Here is a 14416-nt window from a genome sequence, read left to right as displayed (position 1 = left end):
TGTGCCAGGACACCTGGGTTCTCTCCCTAGTTCTGGCAGGGGGCGGAGTCTAGTGGTTGGGGCAGTGGGGTTGGGTGTCAGGACTCCTGGGTCCTATTCCCAGCTCTGCCGCTGACCTGCTGTTTGACCCTGGGTGGGTCATTTCCCCCGTCGTGTTACTCAAGTACTAATGGTGCTAGTGCCCCACTGAACTCCTGAGCTGGGTCAGTCTGGGATGTGCAGGGCAGCTGGGCATGACGGGGCTTGACGAGGCAGGCGGTTGGTTTCCATAGGGATGGTCGGCATGGATCCCAGTGTGTTTCGACCCGCAAGCTTGTAATTATAGGTGGGACAGTTTCCAGGCACCCTTGGAAACTTTCCAGCACTTCCCACCTGACACCTCCCCAGGCAATCACCTGCCTCCTAGCTGGGTCCAGCACAACCGCTTAACCCCTGGTGTGCCGAACAATGCACCCTGAAAACACCAGGCACCCCAACACGGTGTGGCCCGCCCAGTGCCCCCGCCCCTGCTGGAGACCTGGATCAGTGCCCCCTTGTGCAGAGACTTTGGTGGGCTGGTACTGGGGGCGGGGAAAGGGACTGGCAGCCCCACGGGAGAGATGGGTCCTGTAACATTGTGGCACGGGATAATGAAATTCACTGATGCCACTAAACCAGGAGCAGTGAGGGCTGGGAAATAACCCTGAGAGAGAGACTGGATGGTTACTATTATTTAACCTCTGTGTCACTGTAGTGGTTAGCGATCAGGGCCCCACCGGGCTGAGTGCTGTATAAACCATCCCTGCCCCAAAGACCCCACAGTCAAGCCAGGTGGATGAGATGGGTTGGAGCAGCCCAGGAGAGCCAGGGAACAGCTGGGAAATGTAGCGGATTCTCGGTGGGAGCAGATGAGCTGAACCACAAGGGAGGGAAGTGGCTGCTCTTTCTAGGCTCAATTCCCTTTCCCTGGCAAATCTGCTTGGCTTTGCTCTCTGATCCCCGGAACTTGTTTTTCTCAAGATCTGGACCAATCGTGGTCACTGAAGATTTCACGGCACCTTTCTGGCCAAATCCCAATTTGGAAAGCTCCATTCCCCCTTGCTAAACTCCCCCTACAGATCAGTACCTTTCTTCACTCCCTGCCCTAAAGTATTAGGCAGTGTTGCTGAGGCCTGGCTCAAAGTGCTGACATGTTCCACCCCAGAAGTGGCTGCATTTCAGCAGGTTGGGACAGCGGACTCTATTTCTTCTATGTGAACAAAGTGCTTTGGGATCCTTTTGGATGAGAAGCCCTGTAGACATGTCAGTCTCTGTCCATGTGTCGGTCTTTGGCTGTTCCTTCAGGTTCGGAGGGACAACTGGACATAGCACAGGGACTCTGTGGGTTTTGATGCTGGCAGCTACCCCGGGTGGGGTGGGGAGAGTGGGATTATGTGTCTGTCCCTGGAAGAGTCGCTGGACGTCTCTTGGAGGTCTGTGTGTCCCGACGTGCTCAGATCTCGCAGCCAATTTACTGACTCGCTGGCAAGGAATAAGATTACAATTAAGGGCTTTGGAGAATAATAACTATAAAGGTTCCCTTGCCTTTCATCTGGGGCGTGGGTGCTGCTGGGTGAGCAGGAGGGGGCACTGGGGTGCTCTAATCCCCGGGGGATTTGATCACAGTCAGGAGGAGCAGCGGTGGGGCGAGGAGCAGACGGCCAGGGGGAGGGGATCGCATAGCCACGGACGGGTCACTTTCCCACAGGGTCACCCTGGTGCCAGCCCCATCCCTTCCCATTTCCCCCAGGGGTGTTGTCTCCTCTAGGGGGCATCTCGCCTGCCCGCAGTGCAGGTCGCAGGCGTCAGGGTGGTTCTGGGGAGCCCTTGGGTAGGGGATGGCACAGCCCCCTCCCCTGGAAAGTCAACGAGCCTTAAATCAACCCATGGCTGCCGCAAGACCCGAATATTCCCTGGGACGGTGATGGGGTCCGGCAGTATCCCGGCGCCACGGGGTCTGGGTTTGGGGCTCGGGTGCGGCCCTTCACCCCCAGGGCTGGGTTAGAGGGTGGGAGCTGGTGTCCCTCCCACACACACTGGGAGGTCCTGCTGAGAGGCCAGTGCAGCCATCCCAACAGGCTGTGGAGGCCACAAGCCAGTGGGACGGAGACCTGCAGCATGAGGCCTAACATGCTCGTGACAGTCTCCTCCCACCATCAGCAGCTCAGAGGCCTCAGTACAGCCCCAGCTGGGCAGCGCCCTCCCCCCAAGCTGAGTCCTACCACATAGGGGCCTTGCTGGCCTGACTGTAAATCGATCCCCTTTTGGCAGCAGGATAGAGATAAAAGGAGCCACCCAGCGGGTGTCATGCGGGGCCAGCCCAGGAGCTGCTTTATTGCAGCCCTAACGGCCGTCTGCCCCCGCCGTGTGCAGACGCTCAGGGCGTGGCTGGCGTCTGCAAGGAGCAGCTCAGGTGGCTGGTAGAGAACAGCCAACCATAGAAAGAGCCTCCTCTCCCCCACCCCCTGCCCCTAGCAGGTAGAACCAGCTGGGGAGAGAGGAGAAAGGTACTGAAGGAAACCTGAACCCTCCCTGCAAAGGTCACAAACTTCATGGCACGTGGAAAGGGGGAGCCTGTGGCTTCAGGACAGTGGCTGGCAGCTTCCCAAGCCACCCCATGGCCTGGGCTGCCTCCTGCCCCTCCCCGCTGGGGTCTGGGTGTTCAGAGCAGGGCAGCCCTCTGTCGCCCTGCCCCCTAGCACGGTCATTTGCACCAGTACAGAGTTGGGCGCACTCCCATGAGAGCTTTGCACTGGTGTTACTGACGACACAAGGCCCAGGGCAGCAGGGTTGGGCCCAACGGAGAAGCTGACGGGTTAGTCGGGCTCATCCAGAAGTCAACGGGACCCATATGGATCCCTCGGCCCCGATTCCTAAATCAATTCAACCAGATTCTAAAAGGGTTACTGCGCAGAGAGACGAGGGATGTTAACAATCCTAATCCTTTGCCCACGGGGAGATCTCAGACATTCACACAGTCCCCCAGCCAGGCAGGGACGGGATTGAATCTGAATTGCTCCACCTGCCGCTGACATTCAGCCACCTCTAGGGTGGGATGCAGCGAATGGGGCAGGAAGTGAAAGCGAATCCTATCCCCAGCTGCAACTGTAGGGCAGGATTTGAACGAGGTGAGAGCAGTTTGTCTAGAATACCAGCGTTAACACCTCATCAGAGTATTTTTTAAGGGGGGGAAATGTGAGAAAACTGTAGAGGCAGCATGATCCAAGGGGCGGGATACCAGCCTGGGAGTTAAGTAGCCTGCGTGCTGTTCCCTTAGCTGCTTTGTGACCTGTGCCTCAGTTTCCCCTCCCACTCTTTCTTAGTTCTATTGCAGTGGTGCCCAGGGGCCCCAGTCACAGAGCAAGGTCCAGTGGTGCTAGGTGCAGTACAAACGCAGAACGAAAAGACGGTCCCTGCCCCGAAGAGCTTACAGGGTCACGAGCTCTTTGCGGAGCGCCTGTCTCTCCCCCGGTGTCTGCGTAGGCTGGGCAAGTATCTGTGCAGTGTATCTGTGCCGTGCCCAGAGAACAGGCACAACAGGCCGGCTCTGCAAAGGGCATTGTTAGACGTATGGCCCAGTTCAGCAGGTGCGTAGCCCCCTCTGGTGGGTTAACTGGGGACTAGCAGGGAGGATTTGGTTTCAGCCTAGCCCCAGGTGCTGCTGCGCTTTGATTTCGTTGTAAATTCCTTGTGGGCAGGGTCCGGCCATGCTGCTGCTTCCTGCCAGGATCCCCTGGAGACGGACGGTCTAACAGGGATGGGAATGGGAGGCTGGACATCCGGGTTCAACTCCTGGCTCTCTCCCAGGCTTGCTTGCGTGACCGTGGCCACCTCACTTTGCCTCCATTTCCCTGCTAGGGGCAATGCTCCAGCTCCCTCTGGGGGGGCTGTTTGGGTTCAGTGCTGGGGGACACCCCTTCCCCCCGCTCCCGGGAGACAGCCCTGTGAAAGGGCTGTACGGCTAGAAACTCAATGAGCTTGTTACGTTCATAAAAGCCCCCCCCCCCCCCCGACCCCTAGCTGACTCACCTCACACCTCAATTTGCTACCAAGTACTGTAATGAGCATGGACATTACAACTGAGCCAGGAATGGAACCCAGGAGTCCTGTACCCCTAGTACCTGCTCTAGCCCCTAGATAACGTTCCCTCTGTGGCAGAGGCTAAGGCTACCTGGCAACCGGGTCGCTGGGCAACCCACATCCCTGGCACCACTTCCCCAGGCGCTGGGAGCAGAGGGACTCCGAAGCTACCTGCTCACTTACTGAGGGAGCCTGAGAGCCAAGGGGCACTCACAGCCAGAGGGGGGAGTTGCTGGGGGGTTTCATAGCTGAGCTGAGGCCAGTGAACTGCAAGAGGGATTTGGGCTCCCGGGGGGCAAACCTCCCTGTGCCAAAGGGTCAGCGCCTGAGAACTGCTCTATAACCCGGCCTCACGGGAGGGAGACAGAGAGAGCTGGTGTCGGGGAGCTCTGGCTTGGATGGGGGGAGGGTCCAAACCGTGCAGGGATCAATCCTGGGACCTTTTGCTCCAAAAGCACAGCCCGCTAGCACTTGAATTAAAGAAGCAGCTGCAGTAGAAGGTTCTTATCCTCTGCATGGAGCAGTTACAGCCAGCCAGCCTGGAGCACTTCATTCCACCCTGAAACCACCACTGAGATATTAACTCTCCTGCTTAGGTCTTACTCCGATCTCTTAGCTATTAGAGACCAAGATGAGACCCACCATGAGGGGTGGCAGATTACCCCACTGCTCCTGCAGGGTTCTAACACCTTCCTCAGAATCGTCTGGTGCTGGACCCTGTCAGGACATTGGGCTAGATGGATTCCGGGGCTGATCCTGGCTGGCAGTTCCTGTATGATCTCACAGTGCAAACACCCCAAAACTGGTCTTGGGGGACAATTGCTCTGGCCAGCAGGGGAGCAGGCGCGGAGACAGGCTTGTTAGCTGTCGCCCTGCTACCCTGCACACGTCACTGCCTCCCCTTGGGAGGGTGATAAACCTCAGCCCAGCGTGGGTTTGTCCTTGGGGCTGGCTATCTGGCTCTCCACACCCCGCCCTGTCCTCCACCACAGAGAGCATTGACCCAGCCCCTCGTGCATTCAGAACTGAGACGTGAGGAGGGGAGGGAGCCCAGGGAGTGTCCAGACTGAGGGGGCAGGGCTGTGGGAGAGGGGAATGAACCTGGCCTGGCCTCTGCCCCACAGGTGGTAAAGGTCTTCAGCGAAGATGGCACCTGCCGCTCGCTGGAGGTCACGGCAGGCGCCACGGCCCGCCACGTCTGCGAGATGCTGGTGCAAAAGACTCACGCCCTCCACGATGAAAGCTGGTCCTTGGTGGAGCGCCATCAGCACTTGGCTCTAGGTGAGGAGGCACGTACACCCCCAGGGGAGCCTTGCACGGCTGGCTTTGTGCACATGGCCACCAGTGTGTGTATGCAACTAGGAGCTTGGGGAGAGACGTGTACAGCTGGTTCTGGGCACGTGTGTCCACTAATGCCCAAATGCAAACACAACTTTTGGGGAGGTTCATGCTGCCAGGTCTGTGCGTGCAACTGCAGGCTTGGCTGAGATCAGCCGAGGGACTATTAGCCCCCGAAGCACAAGCTCCTACCACTTGTGCTAAGAGAGCAACTTGCTGAGCTGGGGCAGTGATGAGCTGCTGTAGTCTCTGAGGCTGGCCGCTAGAAGGAGACAGGCTGACCCAAGCTAAGCCAGCGTGCTGTGGTGCATGATGGTTGGCAGGGCTCTTCCCTGACCCTGTGGCTTTCTCCTCCACAGAGCGGTGCCTGGAAGACCATGAGTCGGTGGTGGAGGTCCAGGCCACCTGGCCCATTGGGGGAGACAGCAGATTTGTCTTCCGGAAGAACTTTGCCAAGTACGAGCTGTTTAAAAGCTCACCGGTAAGTGCCTGCTGACCTTGCTACTGGGCGACCCAGCCCAGCATGACCTGGAGGGGTGGGGGGCGACCGGCCTTATATGTCTTGGACTCCAGTGGGCAGGACACAGGCAGCATCCTAGGCACAGAACAGCCCTGCCTGGATAGAAGCCAATCCCAGACACACATTGACCTGACCAGAGGGGACCTGGTGGGGCTCAGAGGAAGAATCCCCGAAGCTGCTGGGAGATCTGGCTGCCTTCCCTTCTCCTGAACCCCCAGGGTCCCGGAGCTGCCCAGCTGGGAATGAGCTTTGAATATGCTAAAGCAACTGGACTAAGCATCTACCCCTTACTGCCAGGAGATTAATTCCAGCACCACCCGGCATTAATTGGACAGCTGCCCAGGGCACCAGGAGGTCATCCTTACACAAGCTCACTGGTCCTGATCCCAGGGGAGCCAGTCCTGGTCCCCGGCCTGACGCGGGGGGCTGCTATGGTGCAGAGCCCTTCTGCTGCACTTGTGCTTGCCCCAGAGTCCCCGCTAACCATCTTCTCTCTCTCTGATCCCAGCAGTCCCTGTTCCCCGAGGTGATGGTCTCCAGCTGCTTGGATGCCAACAAGGGCATGTCCCACTCGGAGCTCATCCAGGTATGCACTGCCAGCCTGCCCTCCTGGCACTCATCGCCGGAGCCCAGTTCTGACTCCAGGCCACATGGTTTGAAGCAGGAAAGTGACCCTGGGGACTGTCCATAGGCACCGCCCACAAGCAGCTTCGCCCTATAAACAGGCATAGCACGACCCTGCAATGGGGTGGGGAGAAAGCGAATGCACCTGGGATAAACCCGCCCTGCAGCCTCTTAGTCAGAGAGCTTAATGCTTGAGCTGGAGGCCTGATAGCCTCAACCTTTGGGGCCAGTTCAGTGTCATCTCTTCCTTCCCACGCTCTCCCCGACCCCTTCTCTCCTGCAGAACTTCCTCAATTCCGGCAGCTGCCCAGAGATCCAGGGCTTCCTGCACCTGAAGGAGGTTGGGCGCAAGGTCTGGAAGAGGTTTTACTTCTCCCTCCGCCGCTCAGGGCTTTACTACTCCACAAAGGGCACATCTAAGGTGAGGCTGAGCCCACCCTGGGCAGAGTTGACCCTCTCCTTCCAACAGGTCTCCCCAGCACCACTAGGGGGCACCGCAGGAGGGGTGGGGCTGAAGACATCCTATGGCCGATGGGTTTCCTATAGAAGTGGCTAGTTCTTAGTTACTTTGGGTGGAGTGATCTGAACTGTGCCCTCTATGAGTCACAAGTGGGGCTTGAATCCTGGATAGATAGCTCAAAGCACAGGACGTACCTCCCTTGGACTAAAGGAATAGCTCCCTTAGCTGGTAGCAGTAGTAGGCTCTTATCCCAGTATGAAGTGCTACATGCCCTATTGATGCTACACAGACGTCACCCATGTGCATGTTGTGTAGGGCTCTGTCCCCCTCTAGTGGTGGCTGGGCCACACACGCATATTGATGAGCCTGCTGCAGCCCTTGCTAAGGGAGCGGGAGCTTTTTGCTCAGGCACCAGAGGCCCCTCTAATTCAATCCAAAGGTTCCTGGTTCAGTTCCCCTGCTGAGAACCTGCCCAGCAGACTGACTATTAAAGCAGAAGTGATTTTTAAAACCCTTCCTTGACCTTTGATGCCATTTAAATCTGCCCTTCATTCCCTTGAGCCAGTTATGATCAGTGTTTATTATGGGTATTCCACAGGCCTGGTCAGCATGGGGGCCCCGTTTTGCTAGGTGCTGTACAAATGCATGGGGAGACCCAAAGAGCTTAGAGACCAATCGGTTTCCCTACCTCTGGCCAGTCAGTTTCCCTTCCTGGTGTTCATGCTCTAGGGCCACGGTGGCTCCTGGGTTTGAGTCCCCTGTGCCATGTGCTTGGGTCACTGCGGCGTCTGGAGTCTGGTCTCTCCGGCCCTTCAGGGTGCTGGATGGGAAGTGTCCTGGTCCCTGGTCCCCCTGCCCCATGACTGCCTCCCCTAATACAGCACATGCTCTTCCTTCCTCTCCTCCCCCAGGACCCACGGCACCTACAGTATTTTGCTGACCTCAACGAGTCCAATGTCTACTTCATCACACAAGGGAAAAAGTACTATGGCACGCCCACCGAGTTCAGCTTCTGCATCAAGGTGAGGGAGGCCAAGGGATTTCAAGGCGGTATGGCTGCCACCTGGCACCCTAGAGGCCTCAGCGGTGGGTGAAGCAACCCCTGCCCAAACAGGGCCAAATCCATCCCTGCTGTAAACCCAGCAGAAGTGAGGAGGGTTACACCAGGGGCCCAGTGCGCAAAGTCCTTTTGGTCGCTGTTGAGGTGGAAGGGACCAGCGGCAACCATTAAGGCCGTGTGGTTAGCGCAAAGGAGGGCTGGGTGTCAGGACTCCTGGGTTCACTTGCCAGATTTGATTGGAGTGTAGAGCAGAGGGGCCTGGGATACAGGACTCCTGGGCTCTGTTCCCAGCAATTAGAGGAGATTGGGGTCTACTGGTTGGAGGGGCGGGAGGACTGGAACTCAGGACTCCTGGGTTCTTTTCCCAGCTCTCCCAGAGATTTATTGGGGCTAGTCCGTGCCTCGCTCCCCCCCTCCCCCGAAACAGGGCTAACAACTTGGGGGGCTTGGTTAGCGCCCGGGGAGCTCTGTGCCATCGTCTTCTGGCTGGCGCTGGAGACGGCCCCTTGCGGTTACCGTTGTTGCTCTGCTCTGCAGCCCTACAAGGTGCGCAGCGGCATGAAGGGCCTCAAGCTGTTCTGCAGCGAGGACGAGCAGAGCCGCACCTGCTGGATGGCCGCCTTCCGCCTCTTTAAGGTAAGAGCCTCCCGCCGGCCCCTGCACCTTGCTGCCAGCCCACTGGCAGGCTAGAGCGGACAGCGACACCTGCTGGCGGAAGCGGGGACTGCACTTCGGTTCTGTTTCCTGGGGGAGCTCAGCACCACCTGGGCTGGTGAGGTTCGTGCTGCTGCTTAGCACCCCCCTCTTGGCTCTGAGGCTGCCGATGCTAACGACGGCTGCTTCCTTCCCAGTATGGCGTGCAGCTCTACAGGAACTACCAGCAGTCCCAGTCCAGACGCAGCCACCAGTCTTGGATCAGCACCACGCCCCTGGTAAGCGCCTCGCCTGAGCCGCCTTGAGAAGCTTCCTTTGCAGCGTCTCCACGGGACACCTTCCCCATTTTCCCCTGGCTGGCTCAGCAGGTTGCGTTGGCTCAGTGGATTCCAAATTGCAGTGTACTGGGGAGGCCCCATTCCCACATTCTCTCTACATCCTTCCTCACTGACATGCTCACCGAAAGGGTAGAGCCCGGGTTGGAAAGGATCTGGACAGGCGGCAGCTGTTCACTGCCCTCGTTGTTCCAGGCCGATGTTCTCCTGTGTCGACACCTCCGGATCTCCTGTTAGCACAGCAGAAGATGCTGTTTCTTCCTCCCGCCACTGGGGGTGTGGTGAATGCCTTCAGCCTAGAGAGCTGGTTGAAAAATGAGGATTTTTCCTTGGAAAGGGGTGGCAGTGCATCATGGGAGGCCCTGGTGAGGGTGCATCCTGGGAGATGTAGTCCAGCTGAGGAGCCTGGCCCATAGAGAAGAATGGCAACACGGGCCAACTGAACTACAGCTCCCATGAGGCACCGTAGCAGCCTTTCCAAATCAAACCTTTTTGGGCTTGGGGGAGTTTGTTTTTCAGAAATTTCACATTTTGTGAAAAATGTGTTTCATCAAAATCCCAATTTCCCATCAAAAAAACAGTTTCAATGGGAAATTTTCGACTAGCCCTCCCTGGGCTCCTCCACCTCTCCCAGGGCGTGGGAGCGGTGCCAGCCAAGCTGCCCAGCAAGGCACGGTGCTGTTGTTCAAACAGAACTAAAGGCGAGATGGCCTCAGACAGCACCCTCTAGAGGAGGAGCCTGTCAGCACTGGGTGGCCAAGGGAGGACAAGGAGACTGGTGTCTGACCAGATGGAGCCCTTTTGTGGGTTACATATCAGGTTCTGTCTGCACTGCTCACCTGACAATATCTCCCTGAGGGCGACCTCTCTGGAGGGCATCTATCGGACCCGGTCACTGGAGAGCGTCAGTCCAAAGTGACATTCCCTGCAGGACCTATGCAGATGATGGGGCAGTTAGTTGAGGCAGAGGCTGGGTGGTACCCAGCGATGTAGCTGGCCAGGAAATGTTTCCTTTAAAATACCCAGGGATCCATGGACCGCGGCGGGATTTTATCATGCCCATAATGGTGCTTTGATTTTTAAGTCCATTTCATGCTGGGGAAAGGTGCCCAATGAAGAGCCCTGTTTATGCCCTGAACAGCTACAGCTCAACACTGAGAGGCCCCCAGACCCCTCACTGACGGGACTCAGGACTGACATAATGGGACCCTCTCAAAGCTGCTTACAGGGCCCTGAACTGTAGAGCTGCAGGCGGTGTCCCTGTCCGACCGCTCCCGTCTTCCAGTACAGGGTCCCCGTTCCCCACCCCCGTTGCTGCATCTCTCCTCAGCTGCTGTTTCATCCCACAGAGGAGCATGTCTGACAACACCTTGGTGGCCATGGATTTCTCGGGGTGCACGGGCCGGGTGATTGAGAACCCCAACGAGGCGCTGACGGTGGCCCTGGAAGAGGCTCAGTCGTGGAGGGTGAGTCCATGCTTCCATGCAGAGCTAGAAGTCAGAGGCCGGGTAGGGAAGCGGGCTGTGGCTGGAGGCGGTGTTCAGGCCAGGCATCTTCATCAAGCTGTCCAAGCAGCTTCCAGCGGGTGGCTTATCTGCACAGAGAGCTGCACCGGGTTAGCTTAAACAATTAAACTGTGATATGGGCTGGTGGATGCAGTGTTGTTGTAGACGTGTTGATCCCAGGATAGTAGAGAGAAGGTGGGTGAGGTGATATCTTTTGTTGGACCAACTTCTGTTGGTGAGAGAGACGAGCTTCCAAGCTCCACAGAGCTCCTCCTCCGGTCTGGGAAAGGTGAGATCGTCTCAGCCCAGCTCCATCAGCGTCCAGTGGGATGCTCTGGTGAGTGTATGGCGGCACAGTGCCATTGCACCAGATTGGAACGAGGCTACGGTAGCCCTCACATCGCAACCTCCCACTGCTGCAGCCTGTGCTCTCGCCCTCTCTGGGTCTGTCATATCCTTGCTCCCAGGTCATTCCCATCATTCGCCGCGGCACTCGTTTCTGGTTTGATTTTCCATGAAAGTAGCATTGCACTAAGGCCTAATAACAACACCCCATAGTAATGCCCTGCTCCTTGCTTTCCATGCCGCAGAAGAAGACGAGTCACCGCTACAGCCTGCCAACTCCCTGCCAGGGCTCCCCGCTCAGCACAGGTGAGTGGAGACCCCTCTACCCAGCTCCGGTAGGCTGAGGGTCACACAGGGAGAGGTCCTTCCCAAAGGAATTCTGGGCTTGATCGACATAATGGTCTCAAGTTGCAGTGGGGGAGGTTTAGGTTGGATATTAGGAAAAACTTTTTCACTAGGGGTGGTGAAACACTGGAATAGGTTCCCTAGGGAGGTGGTGGAATCTCCTTCCTTAGAGGTTTTTAAGGCCTGGCTCGACAAAGCCCTGGCTGGGATGATTTAGTTGGGGTTGGTCCTGCTTTGAGCAGGGGGTTGGACTAGATGACCTCCTGAGGTCCCTTCCAACCCTGATATTCTGTGATTCTATGAAGGGGAGCCAGAACCAGACACTGAAGGGATACAATGAGCCCAATTCCTCTGAATCTCCTCACACACAGCACACCAAGTGGGTGGGAAACACTAGCAGACCAGGGTGGTTGTATCTTACACACACCCTGCACTGGTGCAGACGGAGACACAAAGTGGAGGGGAACTTGGATTGGGGCTTGTTCCAAAAGTGAATTTTGAAATTAAAAAAAAAAACAAAAAAGATTTTATAGAATCTAAAATGCCGCCCTGGATATTCTTCTAACTTTGGTTATAAGGAAATCTGGGGACTGAATTGAAACCTTCCCCAGTATCTGATCTACATGGTGGATAAGGGCCTACTACTGCTGCCAGCCAAAGAATGGTCTTGTAGCTAAGGTGCTCAATGGAGACTCGTGTTCAATTCCTGGCTCTGCCACAGACTCCCTGAGTGACCTTGGGCAAGTCATTTGATTTCTCCCTATCTCAGTTTCCCCTCCTATCCTTTGTCTTGTCTATTTAGCCTGGGAGCCGTTAAGATAGCACCTAGGAGGCGCAGTCACAGACCAGGACCTCATGGTGCTAGGCACTGTACAGAGACAGAACAAAGAGACAGTCCCTGCCCCAAAGAGTTTGCCTTTTTTTCTCTTTCTTGCTCTCTCCAATGCCCCTTCAGTTTTGCAAACCCCGATATACCAACTTTCTCTGTGAAAGGGTTTGTAAGAGTCAGATCAAAAAAGCTTTTCTTCCTCCATTTTCTTTTCTTTTCTCTTCTCAGCCATCCATCGAACGCAGCCATGGTTTCACGGGCGGATCTCAAGGGAAGACACACAGCGATTGATAATCCAGCAGGGATTAGTGGATGGGTACGGAAAGGCTTTGAACACTGATTATATGGCTTCTATTAACTCGGAGTAGGCATTAACTCAAGGGACTCCCTGCTGCAGGATGTCAGTGAGGCCAAATGCTTAGCAATGTTCCAAAGACACTTGGACAGCGATTTAATCCCCAGTCTCACAATATTTTGCTTAAAGTTTCCTTAAAGCCATTTTTCTTAAAGCCCAGGCTTCTGGAGACATGTAATGACATGAAAATCTCAGCTTTTTTTTTTTTAAGTGAGTTTCTAGCCATTGTGGTTGCAGAGAAAATGTGACCCCTACTACAGGCTCAAAACCAAGAAGGCAAATAAGAAACCCCCAATTTTTTTTTAAATAATTATTTTTAAGATAAATCTCATGCTTTTTGGGGCCTGACTTGAGTTTTTGAATAATTGAGGTTGGCAGCACTGCTTTTGTGGATAAGATGAGCACCAGCAGCGATGCTAGAGAGGATAAAATAATAAAGCTTTTGATCTTCATGCTTCAGGGCACCCATCAGTTCTGGGGTCAGGAGGGAATGTCCCTCCTTGAGACAGGGCTGTGCAATTAGGCAGGATTTTATGCCTTCAGGTTACCCAGCACAGGCCACTGTCTGGGACAAGTTCGTTGCCAGCTCTCACTGCAAAGGGTTACAGTACCCCTTGGTCATGGCATGAGTTTGGCTGCTTTCAACAGCATTCCACGTGCGGCTGTGTTGTTTTCAGCTGAGCTGACTGAAAAGCTCAGATGCTGCTCTGGGCTCCCCCTGGTGGACAGAAGAGGTTGGGTGGGCAGCAGCAGCGTGTTGGTAACAGCCTCCTCTCTTGTTTTGATTTTTTAGGGTGTTTTTGGTGCGGGAAAGCCAGCGGAACCCCAAGGGGTACGTCCTGTCCTTGTGCCACCTACAGAAAGTCAAGCACTATCTCATCCTGCCAGTAAGTGCCCCTCCCCAGCCCCAGCTGCCACGGACTGTGCCCTCCCAGCAATATGGGTGAGGGTGCTTTATGAACTTGCTCAAGGAGCAAACCCATGGGGAGGAGATTCACATATAGGAATGGTGTGGAGCTCTCAGCTACTCCAGCCCGGGCCTTTCCCAGCAGGGGGTGCTGTAGGGAACTGTAGGGATAAGAGTGTTGGCTGTGGGGGGAGCTCCTGTATGCTCCAGCCCTGGCCTCTCCCAGCAGGGGGCGCTGTGGGAAGTGGGGCAGGAGCACTGCCTCTGTGGGGCGCTCACAGCTACTCCAGCCCCAGCCTCTCCCAGCAGGAGGCGCTGTGGGGAGTGGGGCAGGAGCGCTGGCTATGGGGAGCTCCCAGCCTCTCCTGTGTGAGTCCCTGAAGAGAGACCTATAATAAGATAACTCTAACCTTGGGAACGCTCCCACTCCAGTCCCTCCAGTGAGAGGTCCCTGCAGCAATAGCGTAATAAGTTTGTAGGGGAGCTGTTCCCAGGCTGCGCTGTCCAAGCATGGGCCAGGAGAGCTAAGCACACACCTTCCCACCCCATTTCTCTGCAGAGCGAGGAAGAGGGGCAGCTTTACTTCACCATGGACGATGGCCAGACGCGCTTTGCGGATCTCATCCAGCTGGTGGAGTTTCACCAAATCAACCGGGGCATCCTGCCCTGCAAGCTCAGACATTACTGCACCTGCGTCGCCTTGTGATAGGCCCCCGGTGGGTGGCAGGGCTCTGCGACGGGCCACGGCCAACGTGCCGCCAGCAGGACTAGGATCAACTCAAACTTCTGCCCCTCGCCCCACTTCGGCCAGGACAGCGACGGCTGCGGGGGACAGACCTGGCTCGTGCTCCACCCACTGCTGGGGTGTCAGTCACCACTCAGCCCCGTCAATGAGCACCGGCCGGGTGAGAGGCCGGGATGGTACCCCCGGCGCCCAAGGAGCCCGAAGGACCGAAAATCACCGTTCCAAAGGGAGTCCTCGCCCCTGTGCTTCCACCAGCTCACAGCCTCGGATCACTGCTGCCCCTCCCCCTGTACCCC

At 56.4% G+C, this 14416-nt stretch overlaps 1 protein-coding gene across 1 annotated transcript in view; it reads left to right on the top strand.

The window, feature by feature from the left end:
* The window catches only part of GRB7 (growth factor receptor bound protein 7), a 31216-nt gene extending 16800 nt beyond the window's left edge, over positions 1-14416 (top strand). Inside the window, exons 4-15 of the mRNA XM_024205203.3 lie at positions 5223-5379; positions 5796-5917; positions 6465-6542; positions 6864-7001; positions 7952-8062; positions 8638-8736; positions 8952-9032; positions 10439-10555; positions 11185-11245; positions 12342-12429; positions 13262-13355; positions 13935-14416. Coding sequence (XP_024060971.2) covers positions 5223-5379; positions 5796-5917; positions 6465-6542; positions 6864-7001; positions 7952-8062; positions 8638-8736; positions 8952-9032; positions 10439-10555; positions 11185-11245; positions 12342-12429; positions 13262-13355; positions 13935-14081 — 1293 coding nt within the window. The 3' untranslated portion in view covers positions 14082-14416. The remainder of the gene's footprint in view (positions 1-5222; positions 5380-5795; positions 5918-6464; positions 6543-6863; positions 7002-7951; positions 8063-8637; positions 8737-8951; positions 9033-10438; positions 10556-11184; positions 11246-12341; positions 12430-13261; positions 13356-13934) is intronic.

The sequence above is a fragment of the Terrapene carolina genome, unplaced genomic scaffold (genome assembly GCF_002925995.2).
Source record: "Terrapene carolina triunguis isolate 2854851 unplaced genomic scaffold, T_m_triunguis-2.0 Scaffold193, whole genome shotgun sequence".
Lineage (NCBI taxonomy): Eukaryota > Metazoa > Chordata > Testudines > Emydidae > Terrapene > Terrapene triunguis.
The sequence above is the reverse complement of the archived record's forward strand: the minus strand, read 5'-3'. Positions and strand labels throughout refer to the sequence as shown.